The sequence below is a fragment of the Cnephaeus nilssonii genome (genome assembly GCF_951640355.1).
Source record: "Cnephaeus nilssonii genome assembly, chromosome: 7".
Taxonomy (NCBI): Eukaryota; Metazoa; Chordata; class Mammalia; order Chiroptera; family Vespertilionidae; genus Cnephaeus; species Cnephaeus nilssonii.
Window position 1 is genome coordinate 23,667,376 of NC_137078.1, and position 27,271 is coordinate 23,694,646.

General features: G+C 41.9%; 1 protein-coding gene across 5 annotated transcripts in view; it reads left to right on the forward strand.

Moving 5' to 3' along the window:
* Window positions 1–27,271, forward strand: part of JARID2 (jumonji and AT-rich interaction domain containing 2) — a 290,912-nt gene that overhangs the window by 154,184 nt on the left and 109,457 nt on the right. For all 5 annotated transcript variants that reach the window (XM_079776852.1, XM_079776851.1, XM_079776850.1 and 2 more), the window contains one exon: window positions 16,673–16,814. In XM_079776852.1, the coding sequence (XP_079632978.1) occupies window positions 16,673–16,814 (142 nt within the window). The remainder of the gene's footprint in view (window positions 1–16,672; window positions 16,815–27,271) is intronic.

Consider the following 27,271-nt stretch of genomic DNA (forward strand, 5'->3'; position numbering starts at 1 on the left):
AATATTCTAAAAGAGGCAATAGCATGTGCAAAGGCATTGAGGTTTGAGAGTTCAAGTAATGAAGAGAATGCGTCATTTGCCATGCATGCAGAACCCAAGCTAGCTGTCTTATGGAATGTCTATCATGGAGTGTCATCAGGTTTGAAAACCAAAGCACTGCTAGTCAGTCTGTTGCATGGCTCAGGAAGCTAATGCAAAATAACTTTTTTTTTTTTTTAAACAGACACAGATAAGATTTAAACCAGTAAAAGAAGCAACAAAATAATGAAACTGGTTTGAAATCCTTGCTCATAAACCTGTGTTTTTCTGATTAATTTCTTAGTATTACTTTTTAGAAGTGAAATGCTGAATTCCAAACTTCAAAAAAATTGTTGGTACACATTACCAAGTGTGGCTGTCTAGAAATAGTTTTTCAATTTATTCCCATGCTAGCAGTTTATGGGAGTATAGGTATTGTCAAAATCAGAGGTTTGAAAAGGTGATCAGCCACTCTGCAACAGTGACCTGAGTCAGCGTTCCATTTCAGTCCTTTGCAAACAGTTTTCCATTATTTATTCTTCTTCAGTAGGTAAAATGACCATCTTGAGATTCTAGTTGAATTTTACTTTATGCTATTGTAGCTTATATTTTCAGAATAACCTCAATGTTGATAATCTTTTAATTGGCATCATCTGTTTACCTTGTAAAATTTATTACCTGAATCATTTAAAAATATATTAACAGCTGAAATATATTTTATCTTGTTTGTCTCTATAACAAAACTAGAGGCCTGGTGCACGAAATTCATGTACGGGGGTGGGAGGTGTCCCTCAGCCCAGCCTGTACCCTCTCCAATCTGGGACCCATCGGGGGATGTCTGACCACAGGGATCGGGCCTAAACTGGCAGTTGGACATCCCTTTCACAATCTGGGACTGCTGGCTCCCAACTGCTCGCCTGCCTGATTGCCCCTAACCGCTTCTGCCTGCCAGCTTGATTACCCCCTAACCACTCCCCGGCCAGCCTGATCGATGCCTAACTGCTCCCCTGCTGGCCCAGTCACCCCCAACTGCCCTCCCCTGCCGGCCCGGTTGCTCCCAACTGCCTTGCCCTGCTGGCCTGGTTGCCCACAACTGCTCTCCTTGCTGGCCATCTTGTGGCGGCCATTTTGTGGCCACATGGGGATGGCCATCTTGTGCAAGGGCATGGCAGTCAATTTGCATATCACTTCTTTATTATGTAGGATAATTTACAGTATATATTGAACAAAAATTCTGATTAATTAACACCAAAGTTTATTGTGACACACTATATAGATAGCACTTGCTATATACCACGAATCCTTTTACATACATAGTTGGCCTTAATTAAACCAACCGTGGTTGTCCTTATATTCATTTTGACAGATGAGGAAACTGAAGCACAGTGCACTTTTGGTGTTTCTCTTCAAAGTTTATACAGTTGAGTAAAACTAGGATTAGAACCATGCCGCCTTGTCTGTACTGTGCTGTGTGTGCTGTGATCCACCTAGGTTCTTAGTGCTAGATGCTTACCAATAAACCAGCTATTTTTCTAATTAAAAAAGTCTGATGGAAGGAACATTGTCTTTTCTGATGATAGCCTTTTGAGTTTCCTGGTTTAAGTGTAGTGCCATTTCATTGATATTAGTGATTAAACCAAGTTTGTTTCACCAGTTAATATATAGTTACCCAGCCTAGATCTTCGTACTCTGTTCTTATAATTATTGGTATTATTTTATAATTGTACAGTGTGGCCTTGAAGTCAAGTTGGCTATAGAGCCAGCCACCTGAATTATACAGTTATCTGAGCGCTGTTGGTGCTTCAGGAATTTACCAAACCTTTTTGGAAAGAGTCCAAGTCAGACTCCATGTGCACCTAATTCTGCTTGGTATATTGCCAGTGTATTAACTCTCATTTAAATATTCTAACAAGTAATGTTTGTTTATATTATGGCAGGTGCTGTAAAGTACCCCACTTCATTAATATTTTTGAAAGTCAAATATTAGCAGGCCTAGGGCATATGATCAATACTATGTAATTCAGCTCAAATAACAAATATCTTTGTGAAAACATGACTAATGCAGTGTGATCATTAAAATTCTTCTATTCAGAAATTTCTCAGACTCCAAAACCTTATGCACTTCTCTCACACAGGGCAATTCACTGTACCCCACCCCTCCTTTATGCTAAGCATTTTTTGGGGAAATTATTGTAAGTTGCAGAGAACTCAAATGCTAAGGTGCTACTTTTGTAAGCAGTAACTTGTATCGGTAGCAGGAAATGGGAACTTTTGGAGGGAGATCATGAATGATAAGGAATGTTCTATGCCTTGTTCCAACTCTGTAAGGCCTGTCTCTCCTTTATATGATGGGCCCTAGCTCTCAATATACACTGGCTTCCTTGATTTGGTACACGAATTAAACATGGTCTTAATGCTTCTGAAGCAGTAGGTTCTTTAATTAATCAACACAGAGTACTATTAGATATCCAGATTTGATTAAGTCATGCAAATGAATTGCATTGTCATTTTAAGTCCTAGATTGGGGTTTGCTCCAGTCATATATTTTTAAAATATGAAGTGCATTCAGTGGGCTGCTGGAGTTGGCCCGGCTCAGAGGTAATAAAATGGCTATGCACATAGGTAGGTCCTTGATTCTGAAGCTCTTACCAGCAAAATATGTCCTTAGATGTCCTGGTGTTTAGGTGATAATTAGATGGGATGGCTGCCATGTACCTGGCTGGCATCACTGCATTTCTTAGGATAAGGAGATCCTTTCTAAAATTCTGTTCTCTTCTGAAGTAGGAATTGTAGTGCCTTGTTCTCTGGAGTCTTGAGTAATAGAAGGTCTTTCTATTTAAACATTTAGGTATTACAGTGATACATTGCTGGTGCACAAGCAAAAAGTGACACCTGCTTTGGAAATTGATTTGACCTTAACTTGTAAATTTGAGTATTTGCATATTTAAGAATTTTTAATAATTCCACTCCTAGGTATGTATCCCAGAGAAAGACTAGTACCTGCTTTCCAGGGGATAAACAGAAGAAAGTTTGCAACATGGTTCGTGATAGCAACACACTGGCAATACTTTAGAACAAGAGAATCAAAATAAATTGTGGAATATTCAATGGAGTATGATAAACAATAGTGAAAATGGATGGGTAAAGTGTAAGCAAAACCATGGATGGATTTTAGTAGCCTAATGTTGAGCTGGGGAAAAAACAAGTTCCCTGGGACTAAACACGGTATGATATTCTTTTTGTGAAGTTCATAATCAAGCATAGTGAAATAAAATACTATTTAGGCCTACATATTTGTGCCGTACCTTAAAAATAATTAAATGGGAAGGGGGAAGCACAAAGCTAATGTTTTAGTAATTGGGTTTGACTGTGGACTGGCAGATATTCTCTTTTTTTTATTTTATTAAAAAGTAAACAAAATGGGGAAGACTGAAGTTGATAATATTGGAGAAGTCTTCCTTCATCTAAGAATTGGGACTTGTTCTGATCTTTGACCATTGAAGCTTAGCTACTGGTATTGTCAATCATATTAACTTGGAATAAAGAGAGAGTGCTTGCTAGTCTCACCCTTTATATCCTCTCCTCTTTTCAGGCTTTACATAGTGAGGGTTGTGTTGCTATTCTTAAACTGAACCTAGCTCTCAGTTTTATTGTGTATGTCCTCTTGGATATTGTTAGTCTGTCTGGAACTGTTGATATGTTCCCCTTTGGTAAACCAGTATTTTATCTAAACAGTCCAAAACTTACAAACCTTCATTGGCAAGAGTTGTTCCAACTCTCCTTCCTGACCCAGCTGTAGATTACAGGCCAGAGTTGGACACACTGAGCTACCTAAGCATCTATTTTAGTAAATACTGAAAGCAATCAGATGCTAATAATAGTTTTGGGAGTAAAAGCAGCCTGGGCCAACAACCTGTTCTGTCTTGCCTTTTTCATTTTAAATACCTTGTTACCATGTTAGTTAATGGGAAGAGGAAGCAGCGGTAAAGTCTGGAAGTACTGCTGATGGTTCGTGCACACTCCTGTCAGATGATTGGGGATAAGGACCCATACAACACCCTCAAGCTTCATTTCTGGCCAGTTGTTTCTGTCTTGTGGTTTCTACTTTCTTACTAACCTTTCACCAGAATTATCATACATTCAAATATCTGTCTCATATTTCCCTTACAGTTCTCTCTTTTGGGTGCTTTTGATTAGTGAAGGCGCCAAAAGACAGGTCCCAACAGAAAGAAGAGGAAAAAAGCCAAATAGTCATCCCTTAAATGTCCTTTAATTAACTGTGTATGACTTATACTGCAGTGGGACACATGCCAAGTAGTTGTTCAACATGATAGGAATATACTGCTCTGGAGAGAAGTCAATGAGGGCCTGCTCCGTGGGCTCGTGCTGGGCACGGAAAGATTGCAGAGGGATTTTCCAACTGTGTGTATGCTCCACAGAGAATTGTACAGTGAGGTTGTTCCAGTGTGTTACTTGTCCTTGTCCCCAAAAACCACAGGATTCATGGATGCCTTGTTAAGACTGTCAAAGGAACTGGCTCTGCGATCTTGTATAAGAACCATACCTGCACGTGCCTCGGTTTACTCACCTTTTAAGTGGGGGATTCATTAGATTGTCCCTAAGGCCCTATCTATAATTCTGGTTGTCTTATTTATTTATTTATTTATTTATTTATTTATTTATTTATTTATTTATTTGTTTCCTCATCCAAGGATATTGTCCCATTGATTTTTAGAGAGAGTGGAAGAGAGAGGGAAAGACAGAGAGAAATATCGATGTGAGAGAAACACATAGATTGCCCGGACCAGGACCCGGGCTGGGAAGGAGCCAGCAACCGAGATTTGTGCCCTTGACCGGAATTGAACCCAGGACCCTTCAGTCCACAGGCTGACACTCTTATCTATCCACTGAGCCAAACGGGCTAGGGCAATTCTGATTTTAAAATGGTGGATACCAAGTATAGATTAGAGAAGACCAGCACCTACCTCCGGGTATTTTTTGTTTAGAAGTGATGCAGGTGGATAGGCCCTGGTGATTTGTTGGCTGGATGCTCTGAGCAAAGCTAACATCTGTCTCCAGTGGTTTTGGGAAGTCTAAATAACTTAACCTGTATAAAGCCCAGAAGGGGCTTATTCATTGGTTAAGTAACAACAACGGTAGCAAACTAAAAATAATAGTAAGCAGTATTCTTCCTCCAGTTCCCTTGGATGAATCTGTGAGGAGAATTTTAAAAGTTGTGTGGGTTCTTTGAGGGTGATGCACCATCTTTTTTCCCCTTTGGAAAAGCGTAGAGAGGAAAGTGTGGGATGGTGTTCAGAGCATGTGTTTGGGATATTATAATTTCCAGCTGAAGTTCAAAAGCTTCAAAAGAATTGACTTTAAAAACCCAAAAGCTTATGAGATATGAAAGGAGATGCAAACTCCAGTTATCTGAGGCCAGGGAGCTGGCCAGCCTTGTTGGAGTCTTGCCTTTTTCACCCTTCTTGCAGCTGCCAGGCTACAAAGCCTGTTTTGTGAAAGATCCTCAAGAAACAATGAGGGAAAACAGCTTCTATTTTATTAGATTAGATGAATTTATGTGCCTGGGGGAGGGGTGTCCATGTGTTGGGGTAGGGAGGGCAGCTGTGGCCCATGTGGTCCTCACACAAGTAACCCTGGTCGCTGGAATTGGAGGGAGGGAGAGGGTGGGCTGAAGGAGGAGCATGTGGAAAGAGATTTCTGCAGTCTGTCTGGAGAGCTGCCCAGGTTTCCCAGCCAAAAAAACAAATAAAAATAAATAAAAGGCAAGTGCTGAATGACACAGATTATGATATTAAAAAGGGATGCCATTGAAAATGTGCCATGGACCCCGCCATCCGTGGGGGTGGAGTGTGTGCATGAGTGGGGGCAGTGGTCTGACAGATTGGGCTTACAGAAGTGTGGACTGCCCCCTATCAAAGGTGCCCCCCACCCCACTCCCATGTCAGAAATCCTAAAATAAGGATTTGTCTGCATTGCAGGTTGGGGAAATTGCAGGATGAGACGCTAGTCTTTTTCTTTTTTTTAAATTTTAATTTATGGGGAGGGGAAAAAAAGCCCGAGACCCCTCCTCTTGGGTATTAGATTCCCTCCCATTCAAATAAATAACCTACGCTCCCTGGTGCGCACATCCCCTCTCCCCTCTCCCCTCCCCCGTGCCCCTGGGCTGTCCTATTGCTGCGCGGAATCTGCACTGCCGGAATCTGCACTGCCGCCTGCTTATTACGTACTGGGAGGATTGTTGACAAGTGCTCTGGAGCCTGCCTCCCCGCGCTCTTCCTTCCTCTCTCCCTCCCTCCCTCCCTCTGTCCTCCTTCCTCTCTGTCTCTCTGCAATGATCCGGCTCTGAGGATGGCTGCTCCACGGGTCTGTCAGGTGCAGTTTTTGGTGGCTTATCTTGAGGAACCTGGGATAGAAGGTCTGTTCCTATAAATAAAATAAAAACCAAATAGCTCTATATTTGTTTCAGGCTGGTATGGCCTTTGTTGGAGAAATAGGCCTTTTGTGGGTTTCCCTACTGGGGTCCTGATTAATCCATTATGGATGGCAAGGTGCTATGTACATGAGTATGTAAAAAGTGTTGTGATTTGCTTAATATTAATATTCTTTTAGCTTTGATATCCTCCCTAGGGGTAGTGCTGGCTCCTGCAAAGGCACTGTGGAAATTTACAAGAGAGAATTAATGTCGCTCTTAAAGCATTTAGCTCTGTTGACCATTTTGGCCAAATCTGCAGTTTCAGCCAGGCTTGTATGAATTTAGACATTTCTTTCTGGGGTCTGAATGCCATCCAGCTATGGCTGGTCCCTTTATTTTATTACCAATGAATGTGATCATTTCCAGCATTTAAAAAAATAGATGTTTGCTTCAAGTTAATTAGTTCATCCTTACCATAGCTTTGGTTTTCTTTATAAACAGCATGATGGTTTTATTTCCCTTCAGACTATCTCTTGTCTTCTCTCCTTGAAAGATAGAGGAAACTGAGGCATGTAAATAGATACTAAGTGATTCTAGGTTAGACCTTACAGCTTTAAACTTCCAGTGCTCTCGATTCTTCTGCCTTCATCTGTATTTGTGTTAATACATAAAAACACGAATGAATTTTAGGAGCCATTTATTTCAGGTGCCTCATTATTTTTACAGATTTTGTGGCCACATGCTTGGAGCTCTGCTTTCTGTTCTGCTTCCGTTCGATTTCAGCATTGGGAAGAATAGAGGCAGTAGGCCTCTCTGAACTTGTTTGCTGTCAGCAGATTTTTTTTTTAATTGATAAAAAATTTTTTTTTTTTTTTTTCTTTAAATAGCCCACTTAATCCTTTTTCATATTCATCTGAAAAGTGGGCGTGCAGTTGATCGGCCTATGTGTGAGTGAGGTAATGAAGGTACTGGGAAACCTGCTCCTCCCAGTCATGCTACAGACAAATTAATGTAGAACTTCTATGGGATCCACTTGTATTGTCTTATGGAATCAAGGCAGCCAGAGAGGTTTGGGAGTAAGGGTGTGACATTTACTTAGCCAAGAATTATGATGTCAGTCAGGACACAAAGTATTTTGCGTTGTGCCTATTTATCATCATAGACTAGTACACAAAACTATTAATCTGATGGGATTTGTTGATTTGCATTAAAGCCAGCTTTGCTCAACTTGGTAGAGATTTGCTAATAATATTTGAGAGCCTGTTTCTTTGACTAACTTACATTTATGTGGGGAAAATGTAAGGATGGTGTGAAGCTTTAAAGATTATAAAAACACACATATACAGTCATTACTTAAAGGTAGGCTAGCACTAGCTCTCTGATAACATCACTAGCTATCTCAGAACATGTTGTATATATGGAAATCTTCCTTTGAGAAGTGCTAATTCCATGATTTGCAAAATCGGATTTTGTCATGTTATCTGAACATAAAACTTTAAACATGTTGGTCTCATATTATGCTCGGCAACGATGCTATTGTTTTGTAGTTCATTTTCCGTCAGCCCAACATTGTCTTCAATCACTTTGCTTCTGAATGTGGAAGGCAGTCTTTGACCTCTGGGGTGTTTAGTACTGGACCATCTGAGAGTGGCATGTCCTAGAGGACTCCAAGGATTCCTTCTTTTGATGGACAATTATAACTGGGTTGCCCAGGTGGCATGCACTTGACTGGTTTTGCCTGTATAAAATTAGTAAGGTGTGGGGATGGGGATGGGTCTAGAGGAGTTAGGATTGCTCTACAATGAGAAGTTGTTCTTTTGCATCCAATGTGGATGTTTATATTTTAATAATAAGTATTGTTCAAGTTACTGTACCTTTCCTGTTTGTTAAAGCTGAGAAATGAGTGAAAAGGAAGAGATGTTGTAGAGGGAGGGGGAGCCCTTTCCCCAAATGCACAGTATGTTTTGCTCACTGTTATTATCAGAATTCCAGTAGCTTCTGGGTTGGTCCAGAAATCTCACCTAGAGATCATGGAGCCTTCCCACTGAGTGCTTTTTACATGGAATGAAGTTCAGCCGTGGTGTTTTGGTTGGCGTTTTCCAGTGACAGTGTTTTTCCTCCTCTTTTGACTCTTGGGAAGGACTTGCGGAGGAGAGATCTTTTGTCTTTTGATCATCTTCATTCATTTGGGGTCTATGCAGCTTGACTAGGGCTGATTTCCTCATAGCAGTAATCTGGTCACCCTGCCTGTGTGTAAATGTGCGGCTCTTTGGGTGGGCTCTTTCCTTTGTGCCTGAAGGTGAGGCAGTGCCTTCTGAGCTCCCTGTTCTCCCTGTTCTGGGCTCCCTCTGGGCTCTAATCCTGCTTGGCTCTCACATGTAGCCATTGGCTTGATTCTGAAATACGAAAAAAGGGAGGGGGTCAGATGCTTTTTTTGCTTACCCAGTGGCCCAACTTTTCCACGTTACTAATTACCACTGTGTCAGGTTTTTACCTAACACTAATTCTCAAAAAATTGAGCATGCGAAGGAGGTTTAGAATCCCCAAGATTTTTGGGGGGGATAAAGGTTTGTCTGGTGGCTGTGAAGGGCTCCTATGGGTTCCATTGAATCAATCTCTCTCTCCATCCACCTACCTACCATCCTTTTGGGTGTTAAACTAACAAAAAACCCATGTTTTCCCTGTGTCTTAGGACTCTTTGACCCTTGGCACTTTTTGGACTGCGTTTTCTTGGTTGGAATAGGAAATCTCCATAGCTGATTTGAGAGTAGACAAAGGGGAGCCCAGGTCTGCTCAGGGGCCATTCTCCTGAGGGAAAGGGATAATTATTTTCCCTAAGCCGAGGTATTAAACCTCTTTCATTTGCGCTTCGCTGACCATGAGTGTGACGGTGACATCATGCCTCACGATTGCCATTTGTTCCCAGCCCTTTCAGCATTTCGATAAGGAGAGGATGTCAGTGGACCGGCCTGGGCTTGGCTTCGCTGACATCTCTGCACTGCTCACCCTCTTCCTGGAACCCTAGGGCAGATGGAAGAGTTTAGCTGCTGACCCGAAAATGTATAGTTGGGTTTTAACTCCATATTCCTGTTGAACCTGTGAAACTGGCCTGAGCAGATTTTCCCTAGCATACAAATGCAAAAAGCCAGCAATCCAATTTTTCTCTCAAAATTTGAGTAAAAATAGGTGTTTTCATTAGTAATGGCAGCAAGCTATGCATTCTGACTACCTCAGAGAGAGTTCTACCTCAACCAAGGGGCTGCTTTTATAATTTTTCTCTCAACTCAGAGGGCTGCAGCCAACCCCATCCCCCAACACACACACACACAAGCACACACAGCTGCTGAAACGAAAGCTCTCTTTGGATGCTTGACTGTTTAATATGTAATGTGATACCTTGTCTCACAGTGACAGGGTGACAGACGGGCATTGGCTCTATAATACAGAATTACCTTTTGTGCATCCCTCCTACAACAAAGCCAAATCCATTGACTCTCCCTAATATGGTAATGCGTCTGGTGTGCTCCAGATGTTTTGGAAGCTCAGAACAGCTTCAAAGTCTCCTTGTTTTTCTTTTTTCTTTAACCCTTCCTTCTTTAAGCATTGCTTTTGTGAAATAGAAGCATTAGATTTTTCTTAGTTTTTATATTGTAATGGACATGTAGATAAGGAGAGGACTAGAGAAACGTCTTTATGTCTAAAACATCATAAAATTATAAGGACTGTACATACATTCTAGTCCTTTTTTCAGATATTAGTAAAGAATTACCTTCTATGTGTGTTTGTGTTCTGAAATCCGTGGCTCTCATCAGTTGCTTAGTTGAAGTTCCTTTAGCTAAAGGAATCTTTAGCCTCCTTTATGTTTCAGTTTTCCCAACCCCTTTTTATGTTAAGGCAAAAGGAAGATCAAGAACAGGAATTCGTATTCCCCTTCGCTGCTGCTGTTCTAGGCTTAGAAAGAAGATGGTTTTAGTGTGTGGCCTTCTATCTTTTCATTTCTCGCTGATTTGGAAGATGGGATGAAAAGTTCCTGAATTTGATGGCAGGGTCTGCTGTATCGGATCTCCTTGGGTCCCAGTGTGAGAGAATGGGCCCTGCCATTGTGGTGGATGCGTGGTCTTAGGCCTGTGGCGTGCCGCTCCTCTCAGCCGATGGTGACTAGCTGAGGTTACGGGCAGGCCCCAGGCTGCCTTTACTGCAGTGATTTGGAATTTTCAGCTCATATTTATTGCTTTTGTCAAAGACAATAGACGCAGTTTAATTTAAGTTCAACCTACTGAATATTAATAGAGGAGAACAAATGCTAATGTGGGGAGACTGAATCCTTGGGCCATTCAGTTTCCTCTGTTTAACCTCCTCTCCCCAACAAAGGTTTGTTTAGGCTGGGGGAGGGGTTTGGGAAAATAAAAATCAGTTTGTGTTTGAAGGAGGAGGAGATGCCTTTTCATCTTTTCTCATTTACTAACAATAATAATTTAAAAAATTGTTGGCAGGGCTTTGTTAGGGGGAGGAAAAGGTAGCACCCATTTGCTCGTCTAATATAATAATGGATATTCTGCCCTGTGGCATCATAGCCCATCTTGCTGACCTGGCTCTTTTGGATTGGGCAGGCAGTAGGATTTGGATGAAAACATTAAAAATGAAAGGGGTAGTCAGTATACTGGAGATGTTAAAAGGGTGTGTGTGTGTGTGTGTGTGTGTGTGTGTGTGTGTGTATAGGTGTGTACAAAAGAAAAAGCCCAGGTTTATCCAACCATGTAAACTAAAAATAAATGTGAATGTTCTTTGTGCTGACATACACAGGATGGTAGCACTCATTTTGAAAAAGTCATTCATATGCAGAACAAGTCAGTCTCTCCCCATCCACCCCCCCCCCCCCCCCCCCTGCTGTAAAAGCTGGGAAATGCTAAGGTCATTCAATTTGCATAACAGGCAATCAATTTCCTGGCCTGGGCCCCATTTTCCTATTCTGGAAAGTCAGTCCACAAGCTACCTCTCTTGTACTTGAGGTAATCAGTCATTGTTAATCCTTGGAATGGGGAAAATTTTGGAGCTCTTTGAAGAGATTAGCCTGGTAAGGGCTTCCGAACAATGGACCCACTACTTTTATTTCTTTTAATGTAGCCCAGTCTTGCCTTAGTATTTCAGATCATCCTCATCTGTTTGCCTCACAATGGGCTCACATACAGTCCATTAAAATTCCCCATTTTTCATTAAAAATATAGTCCAGTTTCCCTGCAATTGTAGCTTGGACATTTGATTTTTTGAAGGGAAGAAACATTATATGCCTTTTTACACTGAAGCCTCTTAGATATGAACACCTTTCCCAGCCTGTTACTTATTAAAAGCCTGTATTTGTCATTAGCGGATTCTTATAGCTCTGTGATAGGTTTTGTAAGCAATCTTTTTTTCACTTCACAAATTAGTGATAAAAGGTGGCAGGCAGAATGCCCATACAGAACTTTGGGACTGGGTGCCTCACTGTGTGAGAAATGGCTCACCTGTCCAAATTTCAAATGATGGACTAGGAAACCAGAAGCATGGCGAAAATGAGACTTTTAATAACACTCTTAAGAGCGGGTGCCCATTTTACAGTATCACTAGTGGGGCAAGGAACATAGCCTATTTATTTAGACCCTCCTCCAGTTCCTCATTGGCTGAGTACTATTTGGTCACCTGTTTCCTAATAGGTCACCTAGGTCTTTCTGTCTCCCGCTGGGTTATTTTAAAAAAATGAGCTGGGGCCTTCTCTAGGTGCCTCCACCTCCCTTTGTCTAGGGGAATCTTCCTAGGACTCTTGCTATCAGCCACATTAATAACTCTCATCCTCTCTCCCCCACCCTCACATTCTGTTTGCTCTGGGGATATTCAGCAGCAGCCTGGCCACATGCTGTTTCTTTTCTGTGAAGATAAATCAGATGGTGTTTCTTACAACTGTGAGTTGTATGGTGATAGTTTGTGCAGTATAATTGATTTTCTTGGACTTCATTCACACTTGCCTAGAGCTTTATAGTGTTTTAAGGTAATCAGGTCTCTTACGCGTTTGAACCTCGTTTTCTCCTACAATAGTGGTTCTCAAAAGGTAGTTTCTAGACCAGCCAGAGCAACATCAGTGCCAGCTGGGAATTTGTTAGAATAACATAACTGGGTTGAGGACTAGAGGACTGTATTTGACAAAGCTCTCCAGGTGATTTTTTACTCATGATCAAGTTTGAGAATCACTACTACTGTCTACAATCTACTGAGATTTTTCTTGTTAGAAGGACAAGTGTATAGCTGTCATTGAATATCTTAACTTTTCTCTGCTAAATCATTCACTCACTTGCTGCTTCCTCACTCAGAAAATACTTAAGGTCTTGTTATGTACCTAAGGGTAAGGCAGCATTTCATCCCCACCTTCACCTAGCAGCATCTAGTTCTTCCTTATTTCCTCCTTGATCCAAATATATTTTCAAAACCACTCGTCCTTTCCTCCCCCCTCCCCTTTCTCCTCTCTCGTCTCTCTTTCCTTTTCCTTTCTCTCATTTCCCTAATGCATTAAACAGCACCAGAGGCATGGATGCATAGAATGGACACACAGATCTCCAAGGGGAGGAAGGTGGAGGGGACTGGAAGAGATTAACCAGAGAACATGTATGCATAGCCATGGACATCTACACTAATAAAAGAGTAAGATGCAAATTTACTGTAACTTCGACGCCCACCAGCCAATCAGGAGTGAGTATGCAAATTATACTTAGGCGCCCAGCGGCCGGGGGCGGGGCAGGATGCTTGCGTTGTCGCCATGGCGATGAGACAGGCGTTCCGCAACGCCCCAGCCACTCCGGGCCTCTGGGCAGCGTGGGAAGGCAGAAAGGCAGCTCCGGGCCGGAGCGAAGGCGGTGCCGGCAGCTAGGGGAAGGAAGGCCCATTCTTGCACGAATCTTCGTGCATCGGGCCTCTAGTAGATAATAATGTTGTGAAGGCCTGGTGAGGGGCGGGCAGCGGAGGTTGAGTGGAGTGGGGCAAAGGGGAGGGAAAATGGGGGACATCTGTAATCTATAATAATAAAAGTGTAATATGCTAATTAAACTTGACGTCCTTCCGGACAAAGACAGGGCTATTAAGGAAGCCTGGGTCCCCAGTGCCAGAGGGAAGCCGGTGCCGGCAGCCAGGGGAAGGAAGGCCTACTCTTGCACAAATTTTGTGCATCGGGCCTCTAGTAATGTCAATAATAAAAAGATAGAAAATTGAGATAAAAAAAACGAAAACACCACACACAAAAAAATACATCACTTCTTTTTACTCCTCCTTCACCACCCCTGTCACACTGGTTTTCATGTTCTGTTTTTAGGCATAATGCAAATTCCACCTTTGCTCTTCTTGCGCTGGTATTGTAAGCTTGCTTGCTGGCTCCACTGAGTCATGCTCATTGCCCTCCTCTGTCACTTTTTCTTGCCCTATAAGTGCAAAGTTTCTTCTTTGCACATACTACTAATTGGTACAACCATGTGTGCTTGTCCATCTATCTCCTCTCACTGGAATTTAGATTTTGTTTGGGATGCCTATATTCCTGGCATATATGGGGGGTATTAAGAAAATGAATGGATGAATATATATTCCCTCTCTTCTTTCCTGCTTTATTCTCCATTATGTACTTATGTACTATTGAAATATTGGAACTCAACCAAGAGTACACATATTTAGATGCATATCTGCTTTATTTTCTTATTAATTTTACATATGGAGCTGTAACTAGAATTTTTACTATGAATTTTCCATTCTTTTCAAGTGTGGCAATTCATTCATCTTGTCTTCTTTTTACATATGTGACATATTATGTCCCTGGCCAGTTTCCTAAGTCAGTTATCTGTATCTTCCTACTGTTTGTTGGGCTGTTTTGGTGGGCTGGCAAGTCTCCTATCCACAATGTGATGTTACCAAAGTGCTCTAATTTAGTGTTGATACATAAAGATGTAATTTCAACCCACATATGTAGTTTTAGTTTTCTAGAGCTACATTAAAAAAAATTTAAAAAGCAGGTAAGATTAATTTTAGTATATTTGATAAAATATATCCAAACTATGTCAAGAATTAATATGACATTATTAATCAAATACTGGTTACACTGTTTTAAATTAATAATAAAAATGTGGTTTTTTTTCATTCATGCTAGCCATGTTTCATATGCTCAGTAGTGGCCACTGTAATGACCACAGCTCTAATCTTTGAAACGTCAGCCACAGTTCTACCCTTAGACTCATAGATTTATATACACTTATGTCCCTTTTTTGCCTCAGTGCAAACTCCCCACATTTCTCTTTCTTTGGGAAGTTGTATGCATTTTCATTTCCATATTGTATTCATGACTCCCAAAGCCACATGTGTCAGTAACAGCCATGGGATTGTATTTACTGCACTGAATTAGATTTCCAACCTCATGTTATTACAGATACTCTGAAATGATGTAAAAATAGATAACTGAAGAACTGCATGCATAAACAGGTCAAGTCCCAGGGCTTTGTTGCAGTGTACAATGTTCTTTCAGAAAATTTTAACCAATATATAGGATACTGTAATCTACATAGTGTTTAGTGCAACTAGCAGGAACCACTTTTTCGACCTAAAAGGGATCTAATACAGCGAATTAAGTGCGAACAAAATTGGTGGAACATTTAGAAGAACTAAAATCAAGGGGTCACCCAGCACATTTGGCTTCATTTAAAAGCTAAGTACAATGACTATTTTACAGATACTGTGCTAGCATTCCTACTGATGCCCCTGAGGCTGGTGACTAGATTGTGAAATTGGGGGTCAGTTGCTGTGGACACTTTTGTTGGTACAAGCATCCCCATGGTAGAATCTAAGTTGTATCAAGAACCTTAGATGCAAGGACATCTGAATGCTAGAAGACCCCTCAGGCTTTTATTTAACTGTCACCCATTTATGTGGCCTTAATGCTTGTTAAATACTTCCATATTACCTGGCATAACCCTTCCCTAGGAACTTTCTCCAGTATAGTTACACATGCTGGGTCTCCACAACTCCCTCTTCTACATGGTGCTATAAATGTAGTAATAGATAGTCCTGATACTTTAAGACAGTCAAAGGCAAATATGGTGACTGTCTAAGATAATGGACTAGAGGCCTGGGGCACAAAATTCTTGCACTTGGCGGGGGTCCCTCAGCCCGGCCTGTGCCTGCTCGTAGTCCAGGAGCCCTTGAGAAATGTCCGACTGCCGGCTTAGGGAGTGGGCCTAAGCCTGCAGTCTGACATCCTTAGTGCTGCCGTGGAGTTGGGAGAGGTTCCCACCACTGCCACTGCGCTTGCGAGCCATGAGCCCGACTTCTGGCTGAGCAGTGCTCCCTCTGCGGGAGCGCACTGACCACCAGGGGGCAGCTCCTGCGTTGAACGTCTGCCCCTGGTGGTCAGTGCACATCATAGTGACCGGTTGTTCTGGCATTCGGTTAATTTGCATATTATCCTTTTATTATATAGGATTGCTATGAAGAGGAAGTTGGGTAGTAGGATTTCTAGTTAATAACTAAGATATGGCTATACAGTAATGACACTTTTTCTTATATGTCAGGTACTAGTCCTTGAAGGCAATTCCATAAAGGACTTCAGTATTTCTAGAGTAAATATTTAGCCTTTCAAGGTTAACTAGTTTGAATTGGTAATACTTGAGATGCCTTTCTTCTCTTCCACTCCCAGCTCTAAAAGATATTTATGTACTTAAAAAAGAATCCTTCAGGCCGAAACCGGTTTGGCTCAGTGGATAGAGCGTCGGCCTGTGGACTCAAGGGTCCCAGTTTCGATTCCGGTCAAGGGCATGTACCTTGGTTGTGGGCACATCCCCAGTAGCGGGTGTGCAAGAGGCAGCTGATCGATGTTTCTCTCTCATCGATGTTTCTAACTTTCTATCCCTCTCTCTTCCTCTCTGTAAAAAATCAATAAAATATATATTTTTTAAAAATGAATCCTTCAGTATATTATTATAATGAAAGATTTCTGCTTGAATTTTTTTTTTTTTTACTATTAAAATTGTGTATTTGTTAGGCATTCACTCCTGTAAAAGGTTCAAAGTAGATGAGGTATGATTTTTTTACCCCATTCAAAAGAGATATGTGCCTTTAAATTCTTCTCTATCCATCACAAGCCATTGTGTAGGGTTAACTGTGGTAAAGTGCTGCTTCCTGATGTCATGTGTTTAAGTGTTTGTCCCCTTTTCTTACCCGTAGGGCTCCTTGGTAATGGCCAGTCTAAGGGATTAGGACCAGCATCAGAACAGTCAGAGAATGAGAAGGATGATGCATCCCAAGTGTCCTCTACTAGCAACGATGTTAGTTCTTCAGATTTTGAAGAAGGGCCGTCGAGGAAAAGGTTAGTACCCAAGGCTGAAAGTATTGGGGCCTTAAACCAGGGACTGCAAACGAGGTGCCAGTTTTTGCCACATGGAAACAAACTTGGGCCCATTCATGCAGTCTCCCGATTTTTCATAGAGGAGTCGGAGTTCTGAATTTTTATATTAAATGTCCTGGTATCAAAATATAGTTTACTAATTATAACTAAAAAATAAATACACACAAAAAAATGGTATGGGCCAAGTAAAACATGTTATTGCCATAAAAATTGGCCAGAGTCACCAATGTGTAATTCTTGTATTCATTTTAAAATACATATTTATTTTTATTGATTTTAGAGAGGAAGGGAGAGGGAGAGAGGGATAGAAACATCAATGATGAGAATTGATTAGCTGCCTTCTGCACACCCCCTACTGGGGATCGAGCCCACAACCCTGGCATGAGCCCTGACCGGGAATCAAGCCCTGACCTGGTTCATAGGTTAATGCTCAACCACTGAGCCATGCCAGCTGGACCTGTCGTATGTTCATTTTAATAGATTTTTTTATTAGTAGTATTTCTTGAGTATAATGGATGGTGTTTTGCCATTCCTAAAAAGAAATGTTTCTAAGAATTTAAAGAATTAAATGTGTTTCTGAATATTTCCCCCCCTCATCAGGAAAGCAAAATCCATATGGTGTTTAATCAGGTTAGTAGTTGTGGAATAGGCTCTTAAAACTTGGAGTTTACCAGCAGTTTTTTTTTTAAATGACTTTTAAAAATAAACGTAAGATGGTTAAATAAGGAAGTTGGCTGTGGTAGCTAAGTTTGTGGTTTCATGGTCAAACAATGGCAGTGACATTATATAATGATGCTTTCAATTGGGTGTTTTAGAAACCCTTTTGCTTGTTATCTGCTTTATTTCATATCTTATGTGTTGTCCCCCCACCATTTACCATTTAGAATTTATATTTCATTTTGTTTCTTTTCCGTTCTCATACTTAATGTTTTCCTGGATGACTAGATTAATGACATTTTCTTAGAATCTGTTAGTTTGAGAGGTTAGGGAAAGGAGAAAAATTTCCCCTGGTCTGGTCTTCTCTGTTTACTCTTTCTACAGAATTATAGTTACCCTTTGGAAACTATCTAGATGTTTATATCTAATGAAGAACTGAGTGTGGTGGAAAAGCAAAAGGATTTTAGCCATGCGTAGATATTTGAAATCCTTAACAGAACTATACTTTGGATCTGAAATTTGAGGTGCATCCCACCAAGTGTTAGTTTATTTTTTGCCAACATGGAATGTCTTTGTTTAAAAAGTTCCATGATACAGTGCCTGTATTAAGTAAGTTCCATCCTCAGTTTTCTTGTAATCATCAGCACTGTGTCTTGGATGTCACTGGATTTGTTGTTCAGTTAGCAAGCATGAATAAGAAGTATCTCTGCCAGTGTACTGGAATTTATATGCTACCCTTTTTAAGGACACTTTGGTGAGTGTCTAACATATTGCTCTGCCTAATTTGAGAACTACATTATCACTAGAGGAGGGGAGCTCAGGATGTGCTAAACCACACCAGTAAATATATTGGAATATGTAATGTTATCCAAGCTTCCAAACATGGTGGATGGTCATACATCTGGCATCATCTTTTGTTTCCTTTTGTGGAGCAAAATTTTATGACTGTGTGGTTGGAAGTGATAGCACCCAGTCCTTTAGCTGTGTTGTGTAACTGTCCATCACCCTCACCTCTGGTAAGACCGGCTAGCGTGGGAGCTTGATGGTGAAGATCAGCAGGCCTCATTCTCTTGGAGGGGTCCTTTGTCCCTGGCTCCTTTCTCAGATGACAGTGCTGCTGGCTTCCTCTTTGCATGGTACACTGGTGTGGTGTGGCAGCTGTGTGCAAAGAATTTAGCTTTAAATCTCCAAGCCAGTGAAAAAGAGAACCTTTGTTCAGGGTGAACTTAAGGCAAATTTCACTATTGCTACTCTACTCTAATTTTTAATGTACTAAACATCTGAAATCTACCAGAGACTTACTGTAGATGGTTAACCTGTCAGGCTAGGTTTAGGGCTGGTCTGTGGTAACCTGTATTACAGGTGAAGGGCTGTGTAATTGATCAATAGGTGGGGAAGTTAGGGACATACATTTCACAATGTTGCCGGGTATGTAATAACTACAAAAGAATAACTTTTAATACTTTTCTGCTCACTATTTTTTACCCCTCACTGGTAGTTAATATAAATATTTAGTATAAATAATTTGGTAGGAACCCTGTCTTCTAAGGCAGAATGTGTGAACTGGAACCTGAATTCTTGGGGTTTTGTTAGTATACTGCAGCAATTTTCTTCCTTTTCATTCCATGGCACACATAAACTAATTGCTAAAATTTTGCGACACACTAAAAAATATACTTTTTGCCAATATGACAAAAAAAATTTGTATAATTTTGATTCATTCACGATGACTATTGTGTTGGTTGTTGTCATTATTTTATTTGACAACCTAAGGGAAAAGCAGTTATGCCCCTGCCTAAATAGTCAGGTATTGTATGGTTTAAAGATTCTTGTAGCGCGCCGGTTGAAATATTCATACTGCAAGACTCCCCTTCATTTTACATAGATTGTATCTTTTCTTATACTTGACTGAGTGTGTCATCTCTGCCTCTTAAGGAGTCAAGTCGAGAGTAACTTGTTAAAGTGGTTATTTCAAAATGTTACTTTAAGTTTAGGGTGGATTGTGGTCTAGATGCTACTTTTAACATTGTGTCTAAAATTCCCTAACCCTCCCAAATACATTGGAAGAGCAGGTTTTATGATGGACTGTTTGCATTCTCTGTTGTCATTTATACATCATACATTGAATTGTAAAAATCCAAGTCATGATTTATATATTTGCTTTGGAAAAAGCAAGCAGTCTGTACATTTTTGGAATGATATAAACTGCTAGCTCTTCTTTTTCAGTTAATTCCTCTTTATAGATACTTGGTTTTAGGAATAGCAGTTAATATACATTTTGTTTTGGTCGGGAGAGGGAAAGAAAGGAATTTTTATGTGTGGCTTCCTTAAGAAAAGTTAGTCTATGGTGTAGAATATGCCCTGAGTTTCCAACCTATAAATGGAAACAATTCCATTTTCTGATGATGCTTTTTAAGTCTTCAGTCAGAAAATGTGTGTGCAAAGTGTTATTTTTCTATAGGAAACCCCCTACGCTATGTTTTGCCTTTGGTTAAATGAAGTTGGGAGCTTTTTGGCACATAGGAAGCAGTAGAATCCAGAGATTTTAGTAATTATTTTTCTATTTCCTCCATTGAATTTCAGAGAGTGGAAAGAAGAGGGAGAAATAGAGAAATATCGACGTGAGAGAGATACGTTGATTGGTTGCTTGCCCAACCCAGGCTGGGGATTGAGCCTGCAATCAATGTACATGCCCTTGACCAGAATTGAACCCGAGACCCTTCAGTCCCCACTCTGACGCTCTATTCATTGAGACAAACCGGCTAGGGCTAAAGTCACTCTTTGTAAAAGGAAAAGCCACCCTCTCTCTAGAAGTCCTTTGCCTGTTTGACGGACATGGCTGCCCAGCCATTGAAGAGCTGAAGAACTTGGTGTGGTAGGAATTCCTAGGTGTTGGTTTTCCTTTTCCCCACGCCCCCCCCTTTTTTTAAAAAAAATCATTGTGGTAGGTGTTTAAAATAACTTTTAAAATTATAATGTAGTTTTTAATGTTTAGAATGGGAACTATAGACTTTCAGCCTTTCATAGGCCTCTTCTGAATTTGATGGTGACCATACCTACCTAGCTCCTTACCCTCCTTCCCACCTTATGTTGCCTATCCTAATACACTTGATTATTGTAAAATTTGTATTTCCTGCAATAAGTATATGAGTATTTTCAGGAAACAGAGTGGACAGATTTTGTCTCTCAGGTGTGGATTGACTGAGGGACTCTGGAATGGTTGTTGTGGAGATAGAGGTTATCTGTTTGGCTGATGGAAAGGAAGGTGTTGTACAAAGAAATTGGTGATGTTATATTTTTAGGTGCAAGTAAGTGAAGATCCAAAATGCGTGGTCCACAAAGAGGTCATTTGAATTGACCACTCAAATACATAGGAAAATGAACTGTGTTATTTTATTTTATTTTTGGGTAGGTGGAGGAAATAGAGAGGAAAAATGTAAAGAGAGTGGTCTTTCTTAGGGACTGTCATGAGGACCTTGTATGTGGCACAATGATTAAGAGTATGGACTGGAGCTAGACATGCAGTTCTACCATCTGCTTGTTATATGCTCTTGGGCAGGTTCTGTTCCATCACTGGGCCTCAGTTTTATCACCTGTATAATGTCCTTGACAGTGGTCGGCAAACTCATCAGTCAACAGAGCCAAATATCAACAGTACAACGATTGAAATTTCTTTTGAGAGCCAAAAACCAACTTCTGCGCATGGGCCACGAAGTTTCAATTGCACTGTATGTGCGTGCCCGCACGTGGTATTTTGTGGAAGAGCCACACTCAAGGGGCCAAAGAGCTGCATGTGGCTCGCGAGCCACTGTTTGCCGACCACTAGTTTATGACAATAATAATCACCTCATGGTGGTTTTATTTGCTGAACAAGTTAATTCATGAAGAGCACTCAAGTATATAATAAGTACTGTGTGCTAGATATTATTAGCTATCATTAGTGTATATGACACTTGAATTGCTACATGTGAATATGCACATTCATTGGAGACTTTGCAAATGTGGTTTATAGAGATTTTGATTTTATAAATTGTGATTTCTATCTTCCCTCCATGGCACCACTGTCAGCAGACATCTGTGGGCAGATGGAAAAGTGTGTCCCTCTTTTGAAATAATTGAGTCACAGGAAGGATCTCTGTGGTTGTATAGTGTGAAATTTCCTTCTCTAAGCTTGGTGTGACCAGGTATTTGCTTGCACAGAGCAGGCAGAAGTGAAATGAGGTTGGGAGAGTAAAAAGTGCAGATTATGCCTCTGCAAGGACATAACTTTTCTTCTTGTTAAGTAACAGAAGACCTGATATATTTTAGTTAGGCCTTTTATAGTACACTAGAGGCCCGGTGCATGAAAATTCATGCACTGGAGCAGGGTTCCCTCAGCCCGGCATGCCCCCTCTCACATTCTGGAAGCTCTCAGGGATGGGTCGCCGGCGATCAGGGGAAGGTGACGCCCCATCACACCTCTGCTGCTGCCACTGCTGGCAGTGCACGCCTCGGTTGGCCCTGGTTACCTGAGCCTTGGGCGGCCCTGGTGGCTGGGCAGCCACCATCCAAGGCTTGCCTGCGCCTCAGGTGTCGGCTGGACAGCCGCCATATGAGGCTTGCCTGTGCCTCGGGCCAGCCCTGGGTGGCTGGGGGGCTGAGGGGACTGGGCACTGCCATCTTGTGGCTGTGGGTGCCGCCATCTCTGAGGGTGTGGCAGCCAATTAGCATATTCCCTCCTTATTGGCTGTGGGCGTTGTCATCTTTGAGGGCATGGCAAGCAATTAGCATATTTCCTCCTTATTGGCTGTGGGCACCGCCATCTTTTTGATGGCATGAAGATCAATTAGCATATTTCCCCTTTATTAGATAGGAAGACTTATTGATTTCAAAGATAGTCCTCTCCCAGTAGATTGGATTTTGAATGTGAATTGTTTTAAGGGTGAGGATGCCATGACTTAGTGCAGAGAATTTTCCTAGGCCAGTGATGGGCAACCTTTTGAGCTTGGTGTGTCAAACTTCACCAAAAAACTGAGCATAACTCGGGCAGTGTGTCACTTTGAGGAAAAAACTAACTCCAAGACTCTAGTTGCAAATGTTTCATCCTCAGGAGCAGCAAATGTTTCATCCTCAGCATGCGGCTGCATGTCATCAGAAATGGCTACGCGTGTCAGTGCTGACACGCGTGTCATAGGTTCGCCATCACTGTCCTAGGCTTTTAACAGGTATATTTTCTCCTCAGGTGAATTGCCAGTGTAAATGTTTTCCTGATTTTTTCTGTTGGCTGTCACTATCTTCTTATATAATAAAAATCCAGCGACCGAAATGGTGGAACGACCAGAGACCACACCACCACCGCCCCTTGCCCAGGCTGCCCCCCCCACCCCCCCAGGGAGAGGTTAGGGGCACCCCTAGGCAATGCGATAGGGTGCAGTTTGATGGGGGAAATTCGAAGACATAGCGGGGAAGGTCTTAAGGGTCTGCGGGGTTGGGGTGGTTGGCCCAGGGTAGGTTTGGAGTGCTCTGGAGAAGGAAGAGGAAGGTCCGAGTGGAAAACGGCTCAGCACAGTACCATCCTCATTGCAAGCCAAGACAGCGACAGCAATGGACTAAATGGGCGATTGTTTCATGAGCGCGCTTGGGACCGACATGTTCATGGCAGTGGCAGTATCCCGAAACTTCACTGATCCCAAATAGTCAACAGCTATCAATGTCAAAGAACAGAAAAATCCTCTCCAACTAGAGGCCTTGGACATTGTAACACAACTGAAGGAAACACCACTTAAGGAGGATATAGAAAAACCGGAAGTATGCAACCAGAGGATTGTGGGATTGTGGAGGATGCCTGGGTGCCTACCGCTAGAACGTGAGCCTGTTATTGCGCATGTACATAGTCAGCCCTATAGTCCTCAGTCTCGCAGTATTTGGACGTGACTTCTGGCGGGAAATTATTTCGATTGAGGTTTGCTGTTCCCTTGTGGCGAGGAAGATCAGAATTAAAGGTTTCATTTGTTACCTTGGTTTGAAGCGGAGGAAAATGGGATAGTGACGAATAAGAAACTTTGGAGATAGTGAGGGGCAGTTTGTCCAGACTGTTGAGAGCTCCGAATTAGAGTTTAATTGAGATAGAAATCCTGCTAATAGCACATTTTGCCTGAAATTTGAGCACTGTACTTTTAGGTTTTCCAGTTCAAGTTTTTGGAGACCCCCTATTAAAACATTCCTGGTTGGAATGTGCAGAACATCACCCAGGCTGGCCCCGTCCCCCAGGGAGCGGTTAGATGCGATCAGGCAGGCAGGTGAGTGGTTAGGGGAGATCAGGCAGTCAGCCAAGTGGTTAGGGGTGATCAGGTAGGCAGGCGAATGGTTAAGGGTGATCAGGCAAGCAGGCGAGTTGTTAGGGGCGATCAGGCAGGCAGGCATGCAGTTAGGAGCCAGCGGTCCCAGATTGTGAAAGGGATGTCCGACTGTTGGTTTAGGCCCTAAACCGGGATTGGATCGGGCCTAAACTGGCAGTCAGACATCCCCCAAAAGGTCCTAGATTGCGAGAGGGTGCAGGCTGGGCTGAAGGACCCCTCCCATCCTCCCATGCATGAATTTCATGCACCGTGACTCTAGTGTATCTATCTATCATCTATCTATCTATCTATCTATCTATCTATCTATCTATCTATCTGAGCCTAAGTGACCATGGCAACTGAACGGACGGCCGAACAGGCTGGCAGGGGGGTTAGTGGGGGTGACCAAACAACCAAGCAGCAGGCTGCGTGGGGCGACCAGGCCGGCGCGCGGGGGGGGGGGGGGGGGGCAGTAAGGGGCGACCAGGCCAGCGAGGGGGGGGGGGCAGTTGGGGTTGACTAGTCCGACAGGGGGGGCAGTTAGGGGCAATCAGGCAGGCAGGCAGGCAGGTGAGCAGTTAGGAGCCAGTGGTCCCAGATTGTGAGAAGGACATCCCCCGATGGGTCCATGATTGGAGAGTGTGCAGGCTCAGCTGAGGGGACACCCCCCCTCCCCCATGCATGAATTTCATTCACTGGGCCTCTAGAGTGTGTGTGTGTGTGTGTGTGTGTGTGTGTGTGTGTGTGTACACACACACACATAAAAGCCTAAGCGACCGTTTGACCATTCAACCGGTAGCTATGACGCGCACTGACCAGTAGGGGGTAGATGTCTAACACACAGGCCATGGAAACATGGAACAGACTGATGAATCTCAGAGGGAAGTGGGGAGAAGGGGTGGGCAGGAAGAGAGTAACCAAATATCTTATATGCATACTAGAGGCCCGGTGCTTGGATTTGTGCACTGGTGGGGTCCCTCAGCCTGGCCTATGGGGATTGGGCCGAAACTGTCCCGGTGCATGGGATTTGTGCACTAGTGGGGTCACTCAGCCTGGCCTGTGGGGATTGGGCTGAAACCAGCTCTCTGACATTCCCCGAAAGGTCCCAATTGCAAGAGGGAGCAGGCCAGGCAGAGGGACCCCACTGGTGCACAAATACGTGCACCGGGCCTCTAGTGTTGATATAAAACACTTTTAAACCCCCAAGTTTGAAAGGATGATAGTATCCCCCACACAGGATTCTTGCTTGGCAGTGTGCAGTGTTAGAAATTGGAGTTACTCAGTGTGAACAACCTTCAGAATTTGAAGAGCCTAAATAATTTTTACATTCATCTTTAACAAAATGCATCAGTGGTATTGTTTAATGTTAAATGCACTTGCTTTTATTGCCAAATTCAAAACAAAAAAGCAATACACAGCTAAGATATATTTTTCTTAACTTTAGGTTTAGACACCTTTACTTACCAGGCTATTGCAAATTATTTTGTTGTTACAACCTTGGAGAGTTTTTACAAAGTAGGGATTAGCACTGTTATAATTTTAATTCTAAAGTTACCTTAACTGAAACATAGTCTTCACTTAAATAAATAAGGAAGGGGCAAAATTGAGGAATGGAATATTATGTGACATCTTCAATAACGACAAAAAATAATTGTGGAATTAAAATATAAAGTAAAGGTAGATGTGTCCAGCCTGCCTCCTCGTTTTATTTATCTAGATAGTTGCCATTTCTGATGCTCTTCTTTCCTTTTTTTAGATTTAAATATCTTTCTGGGGTCATTTTCCTTTTCCTTTTAACTGAAGGACCTTAACATTTCTATATAGATCTGCTGGGTTTTGATGAATCTTTCAACTTTTGTATGTTGAAAAAGGTATTTAAAGGTCTTTCTCACCCTAATTTAAAGTACATATTTATATTTTATGAGTACTGTAGAATCACATGTAGTTGTAAGAAATTCTTCATTTTTAAAATATTTTTGCTGGGTATGGAATTCTAGGGTCCCTAGCATCCCCACAGTGATGTAAAGATGGGCTCCACACCATTATCTCCAGGTTTGCATTGTTTTTGACAGGAAGTCTATTGTCATTCTTAACTCTCTAAGAAGTATCATTCTCCCCAACTTCTTAAGATTTTATTATATTTTATCATGCAGTGCCCCTTGGTATAGTTTCCTTTATGTTTCTTGTGTTTGGAACTATTGAATTTTAGTTCTGAAGATTTCATCAGTTTTGGAAAGTTTGGAGCCAGTATTTCTGCAAATATTCTTTTTGGGGTGTTCCTCTTTAGGGATTTCAGTTGCACATATATTTGTCTTCTTGAAGTTGTCCCACAGCTCATAGATGTTTTTTCTGTTTATTTTGTTCTGGTCTGTTTTTCTCCTCTTGTGTTTCATTTTAAGTATTTCATTCCAAATCTGTGGACATGTACTTTTTAATAGAGATTGTTGTTTCTGTCTTAAAAGTTAGATTTTGATCTTTGTATCTTCAGTGCCTTTCCTAGTATATGTTTAGCTTGCTCCCCTTTCTTGAACATATGGAATAAGTTATAATAGATGCTTTAATATGTTTGTCTACAATTCTGTCATCTATGTCATTTATGGTTCAGTTTGGATTGATGTTCCTTCTTAATATGGTATTTTTGGTGTGTTGCTTTTTTGGTAAGTTCTTATGTGAGGCAGGTATTGTAAAGTTTTCTTTGTTGGCTGCTGGATATATTTGTAATTCTTTGCCTATTTTTGAGCATTGCTCTAGGGCAGGCATCCTCAAACTACGGCCCGCGGGCCACATGCGGTGTTTTTGCCGTTTTGTTTTTTACTTCAAAATAAGATATGTGCAGTGTGCATAGGAATTTGTTCATAGTTTTTTTTAAACTATAGTCCAGCCCTCCAACGGTCTGAGGGACAGTGAACTGGCCCCCTGTTTAAAAAGTTTGAGGACCCCTGCTCTAGGGTATGATGAAATTATTAGAATGCATTATGATCCTTTTGGGCCTTGGCTTTCAGCTTTGTTAGATAGGACCACGTCACCTTCATGTACCTCCTAGACAGACAAATTCCAGAAGGGCACTCCTTTTGTGCCGCAGTACCTGACTTGGTGAACGAAACATGGCAGGATCACAACCCCACTACCCCCTCAGCTGAGTACCTTTGTGCAGTGCACACCCCTTGTGACTGCTCAGATCATATAACCTAGTCAATGTTCTCTTTTCTTCCAGTGTTTGCATTCCTTCTTTAATGAAATTTAAAAAATATTTTCTTCATTGTAAACCAAGCAGTAGATGGAAAGGGAGAAAATTAGTAGTGCCCAGCTGCAGTGGCTCAGTGGTTGAGCTTCTACCTATGAACCAGGAGGTCACAGTTCGATTCCTGGGTCGGAGCGCATGCCCGGGCTGCGGGTTTGATCCCCAATAGAGGAGACATGCATGAGGCAGCCAGCTGATCAATG